The sequence below is a fragment of the Sebastes fasciatus genome, chromosome 17 (genome assembly GCF_043250625.1).
Source record: "Sebastes fasciatus isolate fSebFas1 chromosome 17, fSebFas1.pri, whole genome shotgun sequence".
Classification (NCBI taxonomy): Eukaryota; Metazoa; Chordata; class Actinopteri; order Perciformes; family Sebastidae; genus Sebastes; species Sebastes fasciatus.
The window spans coordinates 18,423,097-18,444,783 of NC_133811.1; the positions used below are offsets into that span (position 1 = coordinate 18,423,097).

The following is a 21,687-nucleotide window of genomic DNA, read 5'->3' on the forward strand; positions in this document are numbered from 1 at the left end:
ATACTGACTCCTCTTACTGCCAGTGGCTCCCAAACTTTTTTCTTAAGGGGACCCATTTTTTTCTATCATTGAGTAAACTGACGACCCCTGACTAAGTGACATAGTTTATGGATATTTCATATTATATTCAATGCATAACAATAATGGTTCAGAACAACTGATAAACTGTACAATTAACCCAAATAGTGAACACAATAGCTGCAGGAAGTTTGTGTAAAACGAGCGATTTGGATGAATTTTGAGCAGATTATTTCCTGTGATTATTGCATTAGAGATGAGTTTTCCTGTTTTTTTAGAAACTTTTAATACAATCTGTAATATGTATATATATTTTTATTTGTAATAATCATACATACTTAATAGGCTTGTACTTTTTAACAAATTCTGACACCCTGACGCTTAGCCATTGTTCTATTAGTTCTTTGGTTGTTTTAACTGCATACTGTTCTAATGCAGGACGAGGCTGTTTAGCAGAGAGGGAAGGCTCTGTGAATATAACTTGTGTTCAGGTCTTCACTGTGCCCTTATCCTGTTTATATCTTAAATAATAATCCAAACTTTAAAAATAACAATTCAATTCAGTTTTCTTCACAGAAATTAAGAAAATCCTGAGATATACTGTAGGTCAACTATATATTTTTCGAAAAAGTTGTCTTACACCCCTTAAAATAAAGAAGGCCTCGTGACCTCCGTGAAGCTGTGGTGATCCCTAATGGGGGTCGGGACCCCCAGGTTGGGGACCAGTGATATATACTATACTATTAACTATACATTGTGTAGTCCATGTTTTTACAAATCATCTTTCACTGGAGAACTGCTAAATTACTATCAGAACAAGAGATGTTGTACTGCATTTACCTGCTGCTGCATACCTATATTACAGTTTTTATTCAGGAGTAACTGCATAATATAATGTAAGAAAACATTAAAAAAAAGTGCTGGCAATCAATTTTTCATCCCAAAATCTGCAGAATCTCAAAATGTTTTAAGAGAGCTGGTTTGCTACATTAAAAAAAAAATATATATAAACACTTTCTGAGAGCCTAAAGTAAAATATTCAAATTCATTTAACAGTCCAACACCTAAAGATATGCATCACGTCTGTACAGAAAAAAGGGAATATAGAAACAAATTCTGTTAATCCTGAAAATAACTTTGTTCCACAGCTTCAATGCAGGTAATAGCAACCTAACAAACCCCAAAAGGTGCCTGCTGGAGTTAAATCAAGTGTTACGAGATCATGACCTCTAGTGGCTGTGTGCTGCCCGCTGCAAACAGAAGTTCAAGATATCCATGTTTCCAGTTACGGTAGAGGACAGTGGATAAGAACAGTCAAAGTCACAGAAACACATTCTGTACTCGCCTTTATTCAAATAAAACAGTACCTTCCTGTCTCGGTTTGGACGAACAACACTTCCTCCAATCTACTCTAAGCATCTCTTACCATTTGGTTTTTGTCCGTGTCCAAAATATAATAAATAAAAACAGTCGACAAAGCAAGCACTTAAGACACAAGAACACATCCCAACCAGAAAACACACATTCAATATTTGGTACCCAATGAAACATCAAATATACTGCAACATTCAAGTCCTGTGATTTCTGAGTATATAAGAAGTTCATAACATGATGATATTTGGAGATACATTGAAAATATTATGTGTTTTACTGCAGATATATGGTGGTTTTCTTCTTAACAACACACAAAACTAACTAATTTGTTTTAACCCTCTGAGACCCACGATCCCGACTGACTTAAATGTCTTTCAGAGGCTGTAGCAGGTTCAGTTTTAGAGCTAGGAAGTTATAGATATCATATGAAACCAGAAATCCGAAGGAATCCAGTGGTACTAAAACTAATCTTCAGGTTCCCAGCTTTCAGATGATGTACACAACCGTGTGTACCCCCCCCCCTAAAAAAAGACAAAACCAGGTCTATTGTGGGTCTCAGAGGGTTAAATGATGACACCGACCCCAGAGAGAGCAACATTTAACGGATATCTGTGTGCTTCTGTTGGCTGGTGTTGTGGAAGTGCTTGAGTCAAGACACCACACGTGGTTCAATATCAAGGCCTGATTATTTCCAGCTGAGAGTTAACTGACCTTCACTACAACATCTGAAGCTGCTTGACCACCTGAATAACATTTGGCAAAACACCTACAGCAACGTGTCATGATTGTGCTCAAGACGGCGTACACAAGAGCTACGTTACAATATCAGAAATAGACAGGGGCTTTGGCAGCCCACACTCACAGAAGGCACATACAGTTCATCAGGACTACAGTACAAACACCACAGTTTGACTCGTTTCTACCTGCAGTTCTACACAGTACAGCTATCATTTTCTCACTAGGAAGCAGAAACACTTTGCTACGGGCCCGCTGCACCCTGTGAGCAGAAAAGATGGTCCAACTATCAGACCGTTTTAAGACATTTGGCTATGCACAGTGAATAGTTGGTGATATATATTCCCAAGGCAACATTACACTAAATATCCCATTTCTGACACAAACTATTAAGACAAGAGTGAGTAAGAAGAGACAGATCATAAATATCAGCAACGACGTGTGCACATCAGCATGGTTTGTTTCTACAAAGATCCCATTCTGTAGACGAACATTACCCAGAGGAGTCCGGCAGTTTGCTTAATCCAGAAACAATCACATATGAGTTTAAATACTTTAAACCTATTTTGATATCCATAATACTTCACTTGAAAAGAAAGCAAGATGACGTGATTAGAGTAAAAACATAAAACATGCAAATTGTAAATGGACTCCTGAATGAGAAAAATCTTATAGCTTGTACCTGGAATTTAATATTAGCTACCACTAGGAGGCCCCAGAAATCAAATATAGCCCTGAAGATGCATTTAAAAGATTTAGAAAAAGAGAAGGAAACACGTCACATGCATTACTGCGGCGGGAACAAAAGCAGGATGCACATAGTAACGGATTTATGATCATATTTAACGGACACGTCAACAACGAGCTTGTTCAAACTGCATGAAATAACAGCACTTTTGTAAATAATCTCTTGTACCTTCTCAACTAGCTAATTCTAAACAAACCATCTACATCTGTCCATTTGGTCCTTTAGTTCGGTAATAGATCAGAATAAAGCTTTTTCTATAACCAACAACAAAACAGAAAATGAGAATGTGATGTGCAAAATAGCTGCAGTTTTCAGAGGTCTGTCAAAAGTCGTCTGGCTGCGACACCGATACAGTTGACGATTAAACGCGTACTTAAAAAAAACAGAACTGTAATACGTTTACGAGAACCACACGCTGGTTTGCATCAACATCAGACCGGCAATTTACCATTCAGATCCTTTACACACAAGCAGTGGGACGGTCTTGAGGTCTGCAACTTTCAGCATTTAAACCAGTGGTCAGGACCCACCTCATTTTGATAAATCTGAGGCGTCCCGTGTAATCAGACTTAAAAATGTTTATTTTTCGGACTTTTTCTAATTTGTGCTTTTTGCTTGTGAATTACTGAGTCATTTTATGATCATAAGGCCCCTAAAAATGTTCAAATAAAAAGGAAAATTCACTCTGTTTGGTTGAATTTGCCACCATCCTGTGTCATTTCGTAACCTGTGATGAGAAAGCGTCATTTTAAACAAGGTTTGAACCATTCAGGCTCAGTGAGCTACAGTAACTTACTCTGTTAATATGGGAGTCGTGATGCAAAGCAGGCAAGGTGTTTTCAAATCCGCCTGTGTATTTTCTGTAACAATTTGTAAATAAATCACCTCAGGCATCTTTGCTGAGTCAATTCCTTCCGTATCAGGTTGTTTCATTTCCATTTGTCGTAGTGTCACCCTAAGGAAAACGGTCAGCTTATGTGCGTGTGTGAGTACCAGTGGTACGGGCACGTGTGGAGTTCCACAGTGTAATAGCATGTGAATGTGCTCAAGTCCCGCTGAGTTAATCTGTACAGTGCTGTTTTGTTGGAGGGCTATCGTGTACAAAATGTTTATTCATCCCGAGTAAAATCCTTCTCCTTTATTCGTATGGCTCGTGCGTGAGAGAGGGAGGAGGTGTGTTGAGCTCACCTCTCCAGTTTCTTCATCCTCCTTCAAATCAATCGAGCTAATCTAAATCCTGATTGTCTGCAGCTCACAGCTTCCTTTGTGTTCATTCTTTCTCTTCCATCCCTCCGTACAGCATTCCACACAAGGCCTTTGTTGCTCCATCATTCGATCTTCTGCGGGTCGATATTGTCCAGGTCGATATCAGACGAGGCCACACAACACATGCACAGCTTCTGGGTGTACAGAGAGAGCCGATCTGCGGTGACAGGGGAAAAAAATAATCAAGGGTTGCATTCCCAAGATCATCTTTGATCAAACAGCCTAAAGCATTACTACTTTAAACATTTTAGCATAGAATTAACAGTATTAGGAGGGGATATCTTCAACTGCAGGGTTTTATACTTGCACTACAGTACCCTTTACAGTATGTGGCCTCTATAGGTCACTGAACTTTGAAACACTAATCTCAATCACTCTTCAGCTCTTAACATTAAGACAAGGAGTTTTTACATGTGCCAGTGGTCTACATGCAACTTACAGTAAGACTAGTAAGCTACTTTAAGAGTTAATCCATAATAATAACATCTACATTCATGCACAGGGAAATGTGACAGCTTACGTCCCAGGACTTTTAAAGTTATTAATCAGCCAGGCCAATATATCGGCCGCAATTAGTCGATTGCAGATGTATCTGTGTATCGGTCGGTCGAGAAGAGAGAAGATATCGCAGTACAGAAATGCCAAATTAGGTGAGATAATTTGGAAATGGTGTCACCCTTACAGTTCATCCACCAGAGAGCACTGACGAGTTGATTTTTCAACTCTAAAATGTTGTACGCTCAGTATGCATCTTGGTCATAATTTTCTGTATCAAGATTGTTTGTGTTTATGTGTTTGTTACAATAAATTACTATCGGCCAATATATGTCGTAATCAGATTTTTTAAACTCCCAAATATTGATATCAGTCTATCTCATTGCACTGGCTCTAAATTCAATGTTAAATTACTTCTTTATGACTTCGTAAGGAAATTGGAAAAAGGGCTTTTGTGTATTCTGCACCCTCGGCATGGAATATGATGCAGAAGGACCATGAATTGGTCTCGTTGAATGCTTTTAAATCCAAAATGAAAGAATTTGAAGCAGATTCCTTAAGATGTAAATGTTTTTAAATGGACCTATATATGTTTTTTCAGGTTAGTCTCCCTTTGTCTTTTCTGTCCGTAACTGTTTTTGTGCTGCTGCCTGTCTTGGCCAGGTCGCCCTTGAAAAAGAGATTCTTAATCTCAATGGGTTTCACCTGGTTAAATAAAATAAAAATACATTTGTACTAAAGTAGCGTTGAAAGAGGTGTTGCACCTTTCAAACACAAACTCAACCCCTCGGTAACGGCTTAGAAAAAGTCAACCTCTGGGCCTCCAGTCAGCTGCTCGGGGATTAACCTGCCGTGTTTTCTCAGTGGTGTTGGTACGCATGCATATCTGTATGATGGTTGAATGGTCATGAATTCTGTCATGTGCATCTAAATTTAAAAGTGAAGTGATTCCAGCAAAAAATAATGTTGTTTTGAAAAGCAGCCAAAGACTATCAAAGGAGTACGAGGCTCTGCCAAGACAAACATGATCACTGCTACGCAACGCAAGTAAAGCTTCTTACCGAGCATTATTCCGAGGAAGGCTGGTCTGGAGCTGGGCGGCAGGTAGATGCAAATGTAGTAGACTGGTACGCCGGACAGCGCCACAGCAATTCCCACCAGAGAGTTGATGGTGTCGCTGTAGAGGGGAACCACTACCAGGAATACGCTGCACAAGCAGTAGACGATCGGAAAGAACAAAGACAGCTGCGGGGAAGAGAGAGAGGAAAGGCAGAGGAGGACAACAAGGGCAAAGCAGAAAAAGAGGAGAGGAGAAGAAAAGTAGAACGATTAAAACTTGAAATAATTACATTAACAAATCTTATTAACTTAAACCATATTCCTCTGATGATTTAATTGCGTCTCTAATTGCAGTGCAGTCACTTTTACGAGACTTCAACAAACAGTGATTCGATTCAAAACATCATGGGCTTTTAACATTGTTTTCATAACTCAAAGCCAGTGCTGAGGGTGGCCAGGCCTGCAATGGAAACACTGTTGATGGGTAAACTAATGTAAATAAAGGTCTAAAAAGCACGTTATCTATCTGACCATATTAGTTTAGAGAACAGATGGCAGCTTTTTGTATCGTTTACTTTTTTATGTTTATACAAGTGTTGTTTTACAGAAGTCTATGAGAAAGTGCGCATACTTCTCACTTGCTTTATTACCTCAGTAAACATTGTAAACATGGGTTTATGATCTCAATCTCTAGTTTCAAGTCTTCTTCAATAAAGCATGATGTTCATTTAGTAAATTATGGTCCCATTTAGAGTCAAATAGACCATAAAGCAGGGTATGCTTTAGGGTGGAGTTACTTTGCGATTGACCGGTCGCCACCACGACGTCTGGGTCTTGTCGGTGTTTTCGTTTTACAACTTTAACCCTTTCACAGTGTGTTTTCAGTACATGAAAGTTAATTATGACCTGTTTTGGTCGCCTGAAAATGTCTTATTCAGCGTTCGGTTACACCTTCTTGTGTCACTTCTGTTTGCAAAAAAACAAGTTGGCGACGGCCAAAATGCGGAACTCGAGGCTTCAAAACAGCAGTTCACAAACCAATGGGTGACGTCGCGGTGACTACGTCCACTTCTTATATATAGTCTTTGGTCCAAGTAGACGTTTATGCCAGATGTAATGAAACTTTTCTATCAGACACATAATGCACAACTTATTGAAAATATCTGATGATGCATTTTTTCATAGTAACTGTGGTAACCTGTCTGAATTAAATTTCACGTCTCTACATGTTTCATAATAGACTGATGTGTAGGGAAACTCGTGTGTGCCTGGAAGGCAGAGTCATTATGATCCTTAAACATAGACGTCAGCGCTCATGCTATATACATTTTTTTACCTTGATAGGCCGGTGCATATCAGGAGCTTTGAAGCGAAGGTAGATCAGGCTGGCTATTGACAGGCCGATGAACAACCAGTAGTTGAAACTGAAGTAGTTGATCAACTGGAATACGTCAGGCACAGACAGGTAGATCAGAGACATGCCACCCTGAAAAGAGAAGATCAAACGCACACAAAAAAAACCCATTGAGTTTGGTAACAAGCTTGCATCAGGGACATATAGAGGTGATCAAAACAATCAAATACACAGATTAAATTCAAAACCCACAAAAACATACGATACCGACATTGAAAAGCAGGGCAGGAATTGGGGTGAAACGCTCTATGTGGATCATGCACAGCACATTAGGTAGTTGGCCTTCTCTGGAACCAACAAAAAACAACCTGCAGGAGAAAAACAAAATAGTGAAAACACGTTATATGTTTATATATGTGTATAAATTCAGATCATTATTAGGCAGAAATTGGATTTTGTAGAATAGCGAGGTAAATTTGCATTCAGATGTGCTTGTATGTACTAACCTGGAGGCAGCGATGATGGAGGAGTTGAGGCCTCCGTAGCAGGAAATTGCCACAGACAGAGGGATCAGCCATCGACCCCAGCCCAGCACCTCATCTGCAAACGTCTGAGGAGACACACAACAAAGTTTCTTACTGCTCAAATTAATTTATTGGTGAGATCGGTGACCTTCAACAAAAACACAGGATTAGAGTGTAAATAACAGTAAAAAACAGCTGATTTCTCTGATGAGACAATCTGTGAAACACAACTCAAATTTAAGGTTTAGTAATAATGTGACATGCAAACTAATTTGCACCAATGATTACAATAACTTTAACTTGCTGATCTAAATACGTTAACACCCCAACGTTTAGTTCTGCTTTTAATCTCCTACAGTTACGAATGACGGCAAGAAATAAAGTCAACTTCAGTAACTAAAAGACTTTAATGCAGCAGCCCAGTGCGATGTGTGGGAGAAAAACACCATGTCCCTTTATGTATCATTTGTGTACTCAGATAAATCTGAATGTTCTGGGAGAGTACAGACTGTCCTAATGTGTAGTTACATTTCTTCTCCCCCTCGTACCTGCACTCTATTAAAACTAGCTAATCACAAATAACTCCCTTGCATGAATAGGCAATGCTTTCTCACACAAGCAGGGTGGAAGGTGTGGGCCACAAGGGGGGGAAGGTTAAATCAAGGTTTTAAAGAATGCTGTAATGAGGGAGCTCTTTGTCTTTTACTGACTTTGTCTGCTGTATGGACCCAAATGCATTTGCTGAATAAATTGTAATGCTTCTAAACTGAATGACCAGACACTGTTTATTAAAATAATTTCTCCAACAGATAGTATAAATTATAGCAGATGTAAGATAGAGGGTAGTTTTGCATGTGTGGATGGAATTACCGCTGCAACAAAGACATTTGGCAAAATGTTGCACTGCTGTACCGTTCTGTGACTCTCTGTGTCTTTGGCTGAGAAGAAGCTAAGGAAATTGTTAAGCGGATTTTGTTACTTACGAAGTATAACTTATCTCTAGTCTCATACTTTGACAAACGCTATTCGGCTGTCTGCACATGATAAGAAGTCAGAGCTTGACTCGCCGGGTGGGTACGAGGGTGCAACACTGATGTGTCATAGTAAAATGTATTCAACGACTAAAAGTTGATACACACTGCTGTGCAAATAAGAGTAATATCCCCAAAAACTCAAAGAAGCTTTCTTGATATATTTGCTTCATAAGTCAGGACTCTTAACAAGGATGTGCTTTAAAATGTCTCTGCTAAACAAGGTTGAAGTTAAAATATTATGAACTCTCAGTGCTGTGCTGACGTGTGACGCAAGTAGTGCACAATGACACAAGGTTTAACATTCCGTTAGGAAACGACACATGCCGGTGGAAGAGGAGCGGCATACCGCTCCAGGGACCGGCTTATGCCGCTGAACCACAGTAGTGCACCATCAGCCACTTTTTAATCTTGGCGGCACTCACTTAAGTTCAAGAGAGCACACAGCCCCATGGCTTGTTGGAACATTAGTAAACCATTACAATGAATACACAAATAAACTAGGATTACTGCCTCGGGTTGTATGCCTACGCCAACGAGTTAAGTTCCAGCTTACAACCATGTCTGTCCAAAATGCCATCACTTCATCATTTTATCCTGTTAAGACATTAATGTAAAATTGTCATAATTAGCAGATGAATTATTGAGTTATGGCCAAAAATGTGTTTAATGAGGTCACAGTGACCTTTGACCACCAAAATCTAATCAGTTTATCATCGAGTCCAAGTCAGGCAGCCTTGTGGCAACCTCTGGGTCTGAGAAGTGAAGCAAAAGTGCCTTAAACTTACATTCTTTCTAATGTCCAGCAAGGGGCGACTCCTCTGGTTGCAAAAAGAAATCCGATTGTATAGAAGTCTATGAGAAAATGACCCTACTTCTCACTTGATTTATTACCTCAGTAAACATTGTAAACATAGTAATCTGTGACCACCAAATACGAATCAGTTCATCCTTGAGTCCAAGTGGACGTTTGTGCCAAATTTGATGAAATTCCCTCCAAGCATTCCTGAGATATCAAGTTCACGAGAATGGGACGTACAGACAACCTGAACATTAAAAAAAGATTATCAAATACCAGTACAACTCTTCCTCCTCCAATGCACTAATCACATCAGCAACTTCCCCATGTTCCTGTGTGGGGCGCTAACCTCTTTAGCTAAATGAGGTTCCTGCCATCATCTCGACTCCTATAGTCAGAGATAACCAAAAGGGAGAACCGAACCAGACACTAGAGCCAGTGGCTGCCAGCCAGACTGAAAGAGACGACGGCAGAAGACAGGAAGGAAAGATCAAAACCTGCTGCCCCTCTATGAAGCTGAGCAGATGCTGTCAATTTGGATAAGTCCTGTGACGTACTAATAGAGTTTACGGGTAGACATTAGTATGCACACGATCAGACTGTCGGATGTGGTTACTGCTCATATGCAGCGTCTTCAGTGCACTAAAGTTACTCACCACAGCAACGGCTTCACTGTTGAGCACTTGGTCTGCGTCCATGACGACGTAGTAAGCTACGTTGGTCAAGATGTAGATCACAGAGACAATGGGCATGGAAATAGCGATGGACAAGGGCAAATTCCTGAAAAGGAGAGAAGTGGTTTTCAGGTAGAGAATCAAATTATCACAGTTCATTTGTAGCTGTGGTGCATACCGTTCCTACTGGGTAAAATGAGGGCATGATGACTTGTGAAATTCACAAGTAAGATTACTTACTTTACAGATTTACAATGGGTACAGTTATGTGTTTAAGTAAAAGCAATGCCATCAGGAATGAAAAATCAATCGCGCTTGCTGTAAAATCTTTCTGAAACACCTCGTACCTCTCTGGGTTTTTGATCTCCTCTGTGATGAAGTTGAGCGTGTCCCAGCCAGAGTAGGAATAGAGTGCTGCATAGAGGGCCAGGGTCAGGTCACCAGGGTTCAGTTTGGAGCCTTTAAATGAGTCCTCAAAGTTCTGGTCAAAACCTACAACAGCGACACAGGGTTGTTACGTGAGCCCAGTACATTGTGAAGTGTTGACATTCTTTGCTTTCATCATCCAAGGCTAAATATTTCCTGAGTATTTCAATCATCATCTTAATTATTTTTATTGTAATATTGAGTTAACTAGTATGCCATGTATTTTATATACACTTAAAGAACACACATGCCTGAAGCAGTTTAGTAATGGGAAAGGACAAAAACATACATTCCAATCATAAATAACAAGTACCACAAGTAACACATAAAAAAACAATAAAATGAGAATTTCAATATAGTTATTTGTATGCAAGATGCCTAAAATGTAGAGATGCACCGATCAATCGGCAACCGGTCGGAACCGGCCGGTGATCACGCCGATCAGTCTCATATGTGCGATTTACACACGTGCACACAGCGGCACAGACAGTAACGTCACAGTCACACACACGCCGTGCACACAGTTGCAGCTGTGGCACACAGAACAGCCACACACACACTCCATGTTGTCAGTGTCGAAGTTCTTCAGCGTGAGTAAAGAAGACGTATAGCTCGTAATTTGTAACACCTACAAGTCCAAAATAAGCCGTGGAGGAACAACCTTAAAAAAAAACAACAACTAGGTTTTGACAACAAGAAGGTCCTGTAACTTGATGCAGTTTTGAAGAAAATATCAATTCAATATCATTTTCCATGAAAGAAAAGTTACAAAAATGTTTGTTTATACTGTCAATTATAGTTCTTAGAAATAAAGAAAATTGGAATTGGCAGGTCAGACTTTAAAATTAAAAAAAAAAATTAAAATTAAAATCAGGATTGGACTAGAAAATTGCAAATCGGTGCATCGCTAACAAAACATATAAATAGTGTTTTGAGTGAGTTGGTCCAATGTCAAAATTGTACCTATTGGTTAATCAGTAAAAAATGCTGAATATGCCCAAATTGTATCTCAATTGGAGCAGATGTGCAGCAGGTATAATATTTACATTTGCACTGTTTTGAAGAAACTGATATTATGTACAACTGATTGAATGAAAGGGATGTAATCTTAAATGGTGCATTGGTGCTTCATTCCTTCAATTTCCAGTCAAGTAAGAGCAGTGGTGTTGGACTAATACAGAGCTTCTATATATATCCTACCTTGTCCAAGCTTAACCAGGCCGGTAATGATGATGACGATGAGAGCGAGGACCTTGGCTACGGTGGAGACGACCTGGAGAATAGCACCCCATTTCACTTTCATACAGTTCACAACAGTCAGCAGACCTGATAAGAGAGGAACAGGAAGAAAACAACAGTTAACGAGAAGTTAGTGGACAGAGGAGTAGAGAAGCAGGGATTCAAATCTAAAGTCAGTTTGATTTATTTAATTTCTGCAACATGAAACCTGACTCATTTCCATAATAAGCTCAATGAAAAGAGGACTTGGATATTCAAACATACACTGAATACTTGTGTATAGGGGATGAGGAGGGTGTGAGCAATTTCATTCATCAACTAGAAACATCTGTTTATATGTGGTAGTAGCACAAACTTCACTGATCCAAGGTGTTGTATCCGGGCCTTTAAGAAGTGGCAGAAGGATTTCCTCCTTCAAGCTAGTTAACGTATCGTCCGGTTGATCGGTTGACACCCTTACTGAGTTTGAAGCCCTCCGTCGCACAGATCCTTCCTCAGTGATCAGTTAGTGCAACAGCCTTGGCACATGATTGTAGATTATATCTAAACAGAACCAACAGGTTTTAGAAGGAAAAGCTGTATTGTCATAGCGGTAATTCTTCTTGAATGCCCTTTATCTTGAAGCATCACAAAGCTGTAGAGTTGCCATTCACTAAGCACAGCAGAGTTGAGAGGAAATCAACAGGTATTAAGTGTAGTTACACACATATCCCACTAAGTGCAATGGAAATAAAGACTGAATTAAGCAGCTATGTTTGGAAAAGTCCCCAAGGCTTACTACATTGAAGTGCCTCATCTAATTAAATGCAGCACGCATGGTTTAACCTGTACCAGTAGTGCTGCTAACAAGAACTACAGAGAGCATATTAACACAGTGTGCCCTTAAAATACATGTAGCTGATTCCTTTCCCTTTCAGCTACTGCGAGAGATCAAACATTCAACAGTTCGCCTAAGGGCTTAAAGCTTCAGTATGCAGAATGTTTTTGGCATCATGGTGCAAAAATTCCATAATCACCTTTCAGCATATTGTAATTCAAGTGTTCTGAGAGAAAACTAGACTCCTGCACCTCCTCATGGCTCTGTTTTCAGGCTTCAGAAAATCTAGCCAGTGACGGGAGACTTTGGCCAATCGTAAGTCATTTCAGAGAGAAGAGTGTTCCTATTGGCTGTTGATTCAACGGAGGCAGCTGTCAATCACTAACGAACTCCGATCAAACAGTCAAACTAGGCAGCGCTGATCAAATATGAATCAATATTCTGTTACTGGAATGCCTATTTCTCACCTCAAATGTTTTCAGAAACATCTTGTAGTGTACTGTTTAGCTGTAAAATGAGAAAGTTTGCTCCGGCTGTGCTTGGTATTTCCTCGACTGATCTCTACATGGCTGCCGGGTCACAAACATTCTCATTTTACAACTAAACACTAAACAGAAAACCTCACATTAAATGAAACTGTCACATTTGCAGCAACAACAGTGCACAACCGCAGGGTGCAGAAGGAAAGGCAATTTAGCAATCCATGCCGAATACAGTCCAACACACCTGAACAAATCAACTGTAACTGATTGTATTTGAACCTGTGGTTTTCATGACATCTTAAAGCACTGACTGTACTGGACTTGACAGTGATGTGGCAGCCAAAAGCCCAATTAAACAGTTGGATTGCATCAATTTGGTGCACTGAGCCTTTTGCAGTGATGCTGTTGGTTAAAATGACATTTGAAGATAAGTATTATTAGGAATGAAGAGAGGCTGTCCTAATTCCGGTCAAACCTTCCAACCACAACAGCTCTACAGTGCCACTCCTCTTACTATGGATACACACACGCCACCCGTATCCTTTCCCCAGTAATGTAAACACATACACAACAGGTTAAACAGGTAAGTGTGTGAGTAGTACAGGGAGAGCCTTACATATGATGGCAGCAGCGAGGAGGCGGACGGCGACATAGGGGGCTGGACAGGTGCGGTAGAAGGGCTGGACCAGGTAGTTGGAGAAGGTCAGAGCTATCACTGCCTGACAAGCTGGCTCAACTATCAACAACGACGTCCACAGTCTACAGAATTAATAAGGTCTTAATTATAAAAAAGGCATAAACATAACATATCTTTTGTTATTAAAATAACAATGAATAATATCAGACTTTATATATCTCTACCAATTGGGAAAATGGCTTTCCTAATTTTAAATTCAGTACTGCACAAGCTTGAATAATAATTATCTCTGAGGTTAGTGAACTGCCTCCACTGATGTCATAGGAAATTAACACTTTCATGAAATAGAACGTTTTAATATAGCAAAGGACGTAAGTGTAATGTGTGAGGCTAATGTTTAAATCATTACTTAATTGAAAGGATGAGATGCTGTTAAGACCTAGAGGGGAGACTGACCAGCTGCAGGGGGAAACTGCATCTACCATTCTTAACTGCATATGTGAGCTTTTGCATTATATATATAATATATATATATATATATATATATTATATTATATATATAATATATATATATATATATATATATATATATATATATATATATTATATATATAGCTGTCAATCGGATAATAAAAAAAAGTGTGATTAATCACAATTAACTCAATCCGATAATTGCAATCAATAATTGTGATTAATCGCAATTATCCGATTGAGTTAATTGTGATTAATCACACATTTTGTATCTGTTCAAAATGTACCTTAAAAGGAAGATTTGTCAAGTATTTAATACTTATCAACATGAGTGGGCAAATATGATTGCTATATGCAAATACATGTATATATTTATTATCCGAAATCAATTAACAACACAAAACAATGACAAATATTGTCCAGAAGCCCTCACAGGTACTAAATAAAAATAATGCTGATAATGTGATTATCATAAAGTGGGAATATCTGTAAAGGGGAGTCTCGTGGGTACCCAGAGAACCCATTTTCATTTACATATCTTGAGGTCAGAGGTCAACGGACCGCTTTGAAAATGCCCATGACAGTTTTTCATCGCCAAAACTTAGCTTAACTTTGAGGCGTTATTAAGCCTCCTTCCTGACAAGCTAGTATGACATGCTCGGCACTAGTGGATTGTGACCTAAAAATCGCAAGTTGCATTAATGCGTTAAAGAAACTGGTGGCGTTAAAAAACAAATTTGCGTTAATGTGTTTACTTCGACAGCCCTAATATACTGTACAGTATATTAAAAATATTGTGGTAACACACTGCAAGTAATAATGTTAGCATGAAAGTGACAATTGGGCACAGAGTTCATTTATATGAGAGATAATCACATCTGTACTTGCTAACAAAAACAGCTGTCATAAAGTACAAACAGTGTACATGTATACAATGCCGCATATACAAGCCATATGGACAAAAACTCATTTTAGCCACACTCTACTTTATGTTTGATAGACTTGAAAGAAAGTGGTAGAACAAGTTTTGAGTTTCTGTTGTGGGTTGTTTCCAGGACAACGTGTTAAAAGAATGTCTGCGGCCAGAAAGAGTAAAACGTCTACATACCGAATAAAAGCCACGAAACCTCCGAAGGCCTCCAGGATGTAGGCATAGGAGGCTCCAGATTTACGGATAGTGGTCCCCAGCTCAGCATAGCATAACGCTCCAAACACAGAAAAGATCCCTCCAATGGCCCACACTACCAGGGAAAGGCCAAATGAGCCAGTGTACATAAGAACCCCCTGCAGGACAACAAATGAGAGCAGAGAATATAGAGCATATATACTGTATAACATACTATATATATATATATATATATATATATATATATATATATACAAGAAAGTATCACATGTCCAAAAAAAAAAGAAGAAAAACACATGAAAGATTGACATTACACACATCAGAGTTATCTCGTGTGGTGGCACTTTAAAGATGAATTCACAAACAGCGAGTCTGTCCTTTTAGAGATTAGTTTTATTGCCATGAATACGGTTCTCATTTGCAAATGTGGATCTCCCAGTTGGCTGGCAAGAGAGAGAGAGAAAGAGAGAGAGAGAGAGATAGAGCAGAAAGAATTTCAGTCACCACTACTTGTACAGGCAGGCGTACGTCTAGTGCTGACAGATAAATCATTGTGTCATTAAACTAAATGACTAAATCAGTCATTGTGATATGAACACGCAAAAAGAATGCCTGAAATGAATAAGAAAAGTCAAATCACTGCTGTTTGGAAAAGTCCCCAAGGCTAAATACATTGAAGTGTCTCATCTAATTAAATGCAGCACGCATGGTTTAACCTGTACCAGTAGTGCTGCTAACAAGAACTAACAAGCAAATTAACACAGTGTGCCCTTAAAATACATGTAGCTGTTTCCTTTCCCTTTCAACTACTGTGAGAGCTCCTCGTAATCTCTTCCTCAAACATTCAACAGTTTGCATGAGGGCTAATAGCGGATTGTTACAAACAAGTGCAAGTTATTTTGTTGAGTTGCCTCTTAGTGAAGGAACAGTCGGAGTAATAAAGTTGTTGCCGTCTTGGTGAAGGCTACGGAACCTTCATGTTATGTTATGTTAACCTTCATGCACTTTTATTCCTCGGCTTTTGGCTCGGCATGAGAGTCGACTATTTTAATCCTTTTTCCTTTCCTATTGGTCTTAACGCTTTTATTATTATAATGTCCTGTTGGTTTAAAGTTGGTCTTAGTGTTTTATTGTTTTTATGTAGTCAAACTGTTTAAAAGTAATTTGCATCAGCAGAGTGAGGAGGACGGAGGACAGGAGGAATGACTGATACTGACTGATGTCTGTGTTCTTCATGCTTTCTAAGCTACACTCAGTATTTTCATGTCAGGAATATGATTTATTGTATTGACATTTTAGTTTCCAGTCAGATATTAATGAGTTTATATAGTGACTTTGCAGTTGCTGCTCTAGAAACAACATTCAGCCTAGTTATACTGTATATCAAATATTCAATTCTAATCCGGTTCTGAATTCTACTTCTTTTTGTCAAACTTCATTATGCAAAATTAAAAAAATATGGTTGATGAATAAACCAGGTGTGTAATATAGTCTTATGCTTGCATTACTCTGCTTTCATGTGTGTCTTAAATCCTTAATGTTAATGTTTGTGTACATTTAAATATGCCTCATTGAACAGGCTTTTTTACGCATCCGGGCTTAACCTGGTAAAGCCATGTTTAATGTCACAACGCTATGAATTGTGGATAATTCCCTCAGGCAAAGTGTGCATAAATGTGGACTTGCAGCAAGTGTTCATAAAGGGCTCACAATGTCTGCGAGAGAGCCCCTCAAGGACTTGACGATTTGACAGTTAGGCGGCCATAAAACCTCACAGAATTTGCGAGACAAGCGTCAAAGTCTGTGAGTGTGGACATTTGGATCGGTCTACAGAGTCCTGCCTGAGGACTACCTGAGTGGGAGATGCCAAAGATTAAATGTCTCGCTTCTGGTTTCCTGCCTAACTTGTTTGGTGAGGTTCAAAGTAAATCCAGAGCATTTGCGTGTTCGTTTCAGTTGGGTTAGAGTGCTGTGAAAGCTGGAAATCTGGTGCAGACCAACCAATGGCACCAAGACTAAGAAAATAAACCGTAAACATTATTCAATAAATACTTATTTCAGATTTAATAATATATTTGAATAATAGTGCGCATTTCCCAATCAAATAGCAAGAAACTTTTTTCATTTGTCGATTAATGAAAGACCTAGAAGCAGAGTCGATCGGGAGCCGTCTGTGTTTCTGAATATTTGCACTTTAACGTTGGCTTCAAACACTTGATTTTAATGTATTTTGTATGATGATGTTATGCCATGTATTTATTTTGCATTTGTTTTATGTTGTGGCGCCTGAAACTTTGATGTATGTTTAAATGCTGCTGTCTTGGCCAGGTCTCTCTGGCAAAAGAGATTCTTAATCTCAATGAGTACTACCTGGTTAAATAAAGGTTAACCAGGAAGGAACCGCTGACCTCCCGATTGGTGGACGACCTGCTCTACCCTCTGAGCCACAGCCACCCCAGAGACTCTTACCTTAGGTGAGACGAAGATACCGGAGCCTATCATATTCCCCACGATGAGACAGACCCCATGGAGGAGGGAAATCTCCTGCTTCAGCCGCACACCGCTGCCCTGAGATGCTGCGTCGACCTCAGCAACCATTGTGACGGATTTAAAGCCTTCAGCCTCAAATCAGAGGAGGTGACGGGGTAGTGATGAAGACGTGGGACTGATTCCTTCCTGGCTGCACCGGACACTGAGATGAGATGGAAGAACAGAAGAATTCAATTAATGGGGCCAAACTGCAGAGACTGGATTTACATACATACAATTACACCTGGCTGAGTTCCAATTAAATGCCAGCAAGCTCATATCCGCACCCACACCTGCACTTCTCATGTTTGAAACGCATACATAGAAACAATCACTGTGATGCAATTCTTCATCTATATTTTTCATCTCTATTCCCCTCGCCTTGGTCGGGGGGGTCAGAGTGTCCCTCGTGTTGACATCACTGGGTTGTATTCCTGTCTCGAGGCGCCACTGTACAGCTGTATCTGCGGTAGGGAGAGTGGAGCCCGTCACTGGGGCAACCAAGGTCACAGAGACGCAGAGTCTCTCGTAAATCAAAATTACGTCATTATGGAATTTTGTCCCACTGATGCCAAAAATATTCTGCCTAGTGCAGGTTTAAGAGATGGGATCACACTGGACATAAACGAACGTCTTTGCTTCTAATAAACCTTCTGTGAACAGCCGAAACATCATGGAGGTGTACAGACAACTCTGGTTGGTAGGTGTATACTGCACAGCAGATTTCTAATAACAGTATACTGCAATGGCATTTTAATCATTTCCTCAGGGACTGGAGCTATGTCACATCCAAACCCCTCTGACTAAATGTGTTTGACAGGAATGCTCTTTTACAACCAGATAGAGCAAATACCCTGGAAACAATGCAAACAATGTAATTAACCATTATGGCTGCACAGTTCTATCTTGTTTAGATAATACATTCTGAAAAAGTCAGCTTTTTTACAAACCAACATGGCTCAGTTCAAAAAATATTGTTTCACAACAAACTCCTCATCTCTCCTCTGACATCAGATGATTTGCTGCCAGTTACACTTCATAGTGTTCAAACACAGAGAGAGACTGAAGTCTCATCTGTCACTGGATTTAAATGAATGCCTCTGCCTGCAGTAAATGCAGAAAAAATAAAATAGTGTCCAGGCAACTAAAATGTATTAACTAATTAAGCATTAAATCCAGTGCTTCCAATTCACCTGTAAACTGTCTGAACAGTCACAGGGATTTGTTTGGCGCACACTTGTAACACCCAAATAAATTATTTCTGATGGTAAAGTTCACTTTGTGCTCCATTTTTTGTATCATAGTGTAGTGTAATTGTGAAATAATCACACATAATCCAACTGTTTAAGTGTTAGGCCTAGGTGATGGCTTAAAAAAATATATATATAGATTGTTACTTATTGATACATTTAGGGATTATTTGATTGACCTTAAAATGCCACAGTTGTACAACTTTCAGTCCTTCAATGATACACACATAAGCACTGTAATCATCTGACGGAAGCTGACTTTAATTTACTAACTTTAGTCAAGTAAAAAGAAAGACCCAGTTGCAGATTCACAGCTACTAAAGATCTGATTACTTTTCTCTGTTTCATATAAATTACAAATAAACTATTTCTGATTGCAAAGTTCACTTTGTGCTCCATTTTTTGTATCATAGTGTAGTGTAATTGTGAAATAATCACACATAATCAAACGGTTTAAGTGTTAGGCCTAGATGATGATTTAAAAAAAACAAAAAAACAACTAGCTTGGCATTTATTGACACATTTAAGGATGATCTGATTGACCTTAAAATGCCACAGTTGCACAACTTTCAGTCATTCAATGATACACACACACAAGCACTGTAATCATCTGACGGAAGCTGACTTTATTTTTATTTTTGTAGTCATTCATCAAGTAAAAAAGAAAGACCCAGTTGCAGATTCACAGCTACTAAAGATCTGATTACTTTTCTCTGTTTCATGTTTGCCAAACACTAGTGACACAAACACAGTGTGTCTCTGTGATCCTCACAAGCACCATGTTGTGCTACTATTACTTCACCAATGAAATTACGCCAGCAGCATCTGCTCTGCATGCTAAACGCAATATGGCTGCTCAAAATGCTCAAAAGATACATCTCTGAGGAGGACATGCTCATATTCTCCACGTGCACAACTACATTTCCTGTCTACTCACCCCCACTGTTCATGCACAGAGACGTTCATTAAACTAGCACCACGTTTTGAAACCATATAGGTGATGCAACACATCCTCTCATGTGTCAGCCACAAGTTGAACAACTGAACATACTACAGGATGTGGATGAAACGTGTACACGGACGGACTACTTTGTGGTCGCTCAACGTTAAACTACACGTCACTAGTATTAATCCGCCACCAGAAATCAACTGTTTGTCGTTAATTAGCGGATTGATCGCCTCGTTAGCTCCGATTAGCCTGATCACTCACAAAGATGATCAATTAACACCGTGTTTCAGGTAGCAAACACTGGAATCCATCTATCTGTGCGGCGGCTAAATATAAGAGGAACTAGTTACCTTTGTTGTGTTGTCTCTAATGGAGCAGCAAAGCAGCAACTCATGTGTCGTGTTTTCAGGTTTGTGAGGATCAACTTCAGCTAGTTTAGTCCAACATCTGCAGCTACTGGCTCCTCCTCATCTTCATCATCATTTACCGCTATAAAAGATGAGTGGCACCACCCACTGATGGATGAGTAGCCTCGAGGAGGAGGGAGACAGATCACTAAACTACCATTACTAACACGAAGGCTTAACAAATACTTTATCTTTAAGAGATGACCGCGAGTGTGACGTTTCTTCCAGCTTGCAAGTAGAGACACACACACAGACTAGTGATGTGCGGGTCGCGAACGAGCCGGTTCATAGAGCCGACTCTTTTAAGTGAAGATAGAGCCGGCTCCCTTCTGAGAGGCAAGGCAGCTTTATTTGTATAGCACATTTCAGCAACAGGGCAATTCAAAGTGCTTTACATAAACATTCAAGAACATTGCGACAAAGTACAAAAGAACATTAAGACAAAATTAAAGAGACTATTTGTAACTTTGTACGCGCATAAATGTAGCGGGTCGGCACACATGCACGCTCGCATATGCGCGTTCGCGTGTAGCCGCTGTACCCTCCTCCTCTGCCTGCTCGCCTTCACTCAGACAGCTCAGCTCGCTCCACCTCTAGACGTGAACGCGCGTTCACTACACACTGCAGAAGAGTTAGTTTAGCTCTGAGAATATCTAGTGAATGTACAGGGGACGTTTGTGCAGAAATAACTGCTGCAGCTCCTCCAGACCAACAGAGGTTTTCCGTGTCTTGTGAAGTGACCTCTACAGAGATTTACGTTGTCTTCTCGTTACCGACCGGGTGCCGGTGTCTCCTCTGCTCTCTCTGGCTGCAGGCGGAGAGAGCAGGGAGACACGCTGGAGAGCCCCGCTGCCTCAGCCTGCACTTAGGCAGGAAAAGCCAACACTAGGATCAGATCTAAATCATGTTCATGGAGAGACCTTCGTCTGGTCAGCTAACATTACTGCCAAGCAGCTGAAATATAGAGTGATATTGTGGTTTTAGCTGACTTGTGTCGCCTCACTGTTTTGAGTGATGCTCGTTCAGGTATATTGAGAGCGAGCAAGCGCGAGCCCGACGCTGACTTTCGTTGATTTCACGGCCACAGGTGTTGCTGTTAAGAAGCATTTCTGAAAGTTACAAATAGTCCCTTTTAAAACAGTTATAAAAACATTAAAGGGACTGTTTGTAACTTTCAGAAATGCTTGTTAACAGCGACACCTGTGGCCGTTAAGTCAACGAAAGTCAGCGTCGGGATCATGCTTGCTCGCTCTACATAGACGTGAACGAGCATCGCT

General features: G+C 39.8%; 2 protein-coding genes across 3 annotated transcripts in view; one reads left to right on the plus strand and one right to left on the minus strand.

Moving 5' to 3' along the window:
* The window catches only part of acot13 (acyl-CoA thioesterase 13), a 195,218-nt gene that overhangs the window by 103,815 nt on the left and 69,716 nt on the right, over window positions 1-21,687 (plus strand). The gene's annotated exons all lie outside the window — the stretch shown is intronic.
* LOC141754003 (Y+L amino acid transporter 2) lies at window positions 1,348-20,533 on the minus strand. Of its 2 annotated transcripts, none has more exons than XM_074612742.1 (12): window positions 20,398-20,533; window positions 17,745-17,967; window positions 15,258-15,433; window positions 13,658-13,800; window positions 11,704-11,829; window positions 10,425-10,569; window positions 10,060-10,183; window positions 7,556-7,659; window positions 7,321-7,417; window positions 7,032-7,181; window positions 5,698-5,881; window positions 1,348-4,298 (listed from the first exon to the last, which is right to left on the minus strand). In XM_074612742.1, exons 2-12 carry the CDS (start codon window positions 17,871-17,873, stop codon window positions 4,204-4,206), a joined length of 1,473 nt encoding a protein of 490 aa, XP_074468843.1. In that variant the 5' UTR covers window positions 17,874-17,967; window positions 20,398-20,533; the 3' UTR covers window positions 1,348-4,203. The 2 variants fall into 2 exon arrangements, with proteins under 2 accessions (XP_074468843.1, XP_074468842.1); XM_074612741.1 differs by having other exon boundaries at window positions 20,354-20,486.

Bases quoted from the DNA above. Each gene is read 5' to 3' on its own strand.
- LOC141754003 (XM_074612742.1), bottom strand. From the start codon at position 17,873: ATGGTTGCTGAGGTCGACGCAGCATCTCAGGGCAGCGGTGTGCGGCTG. The intron at 11,830-13,657 runs GTAAGGCTCTCC...CTCTCTTATCAG, and splicing joins CCTCGCTGCTGCCATCATAT to GTCTGCTGACTGTTGTGAAC. The intron at 7,182-7,320 runs GTCGGTATCGTA...TTCTCTTTTCAG, and splicing joins TTCCTGCCCTGCTTTTCAAT to GGTGGCATGTCTCTGATCTA.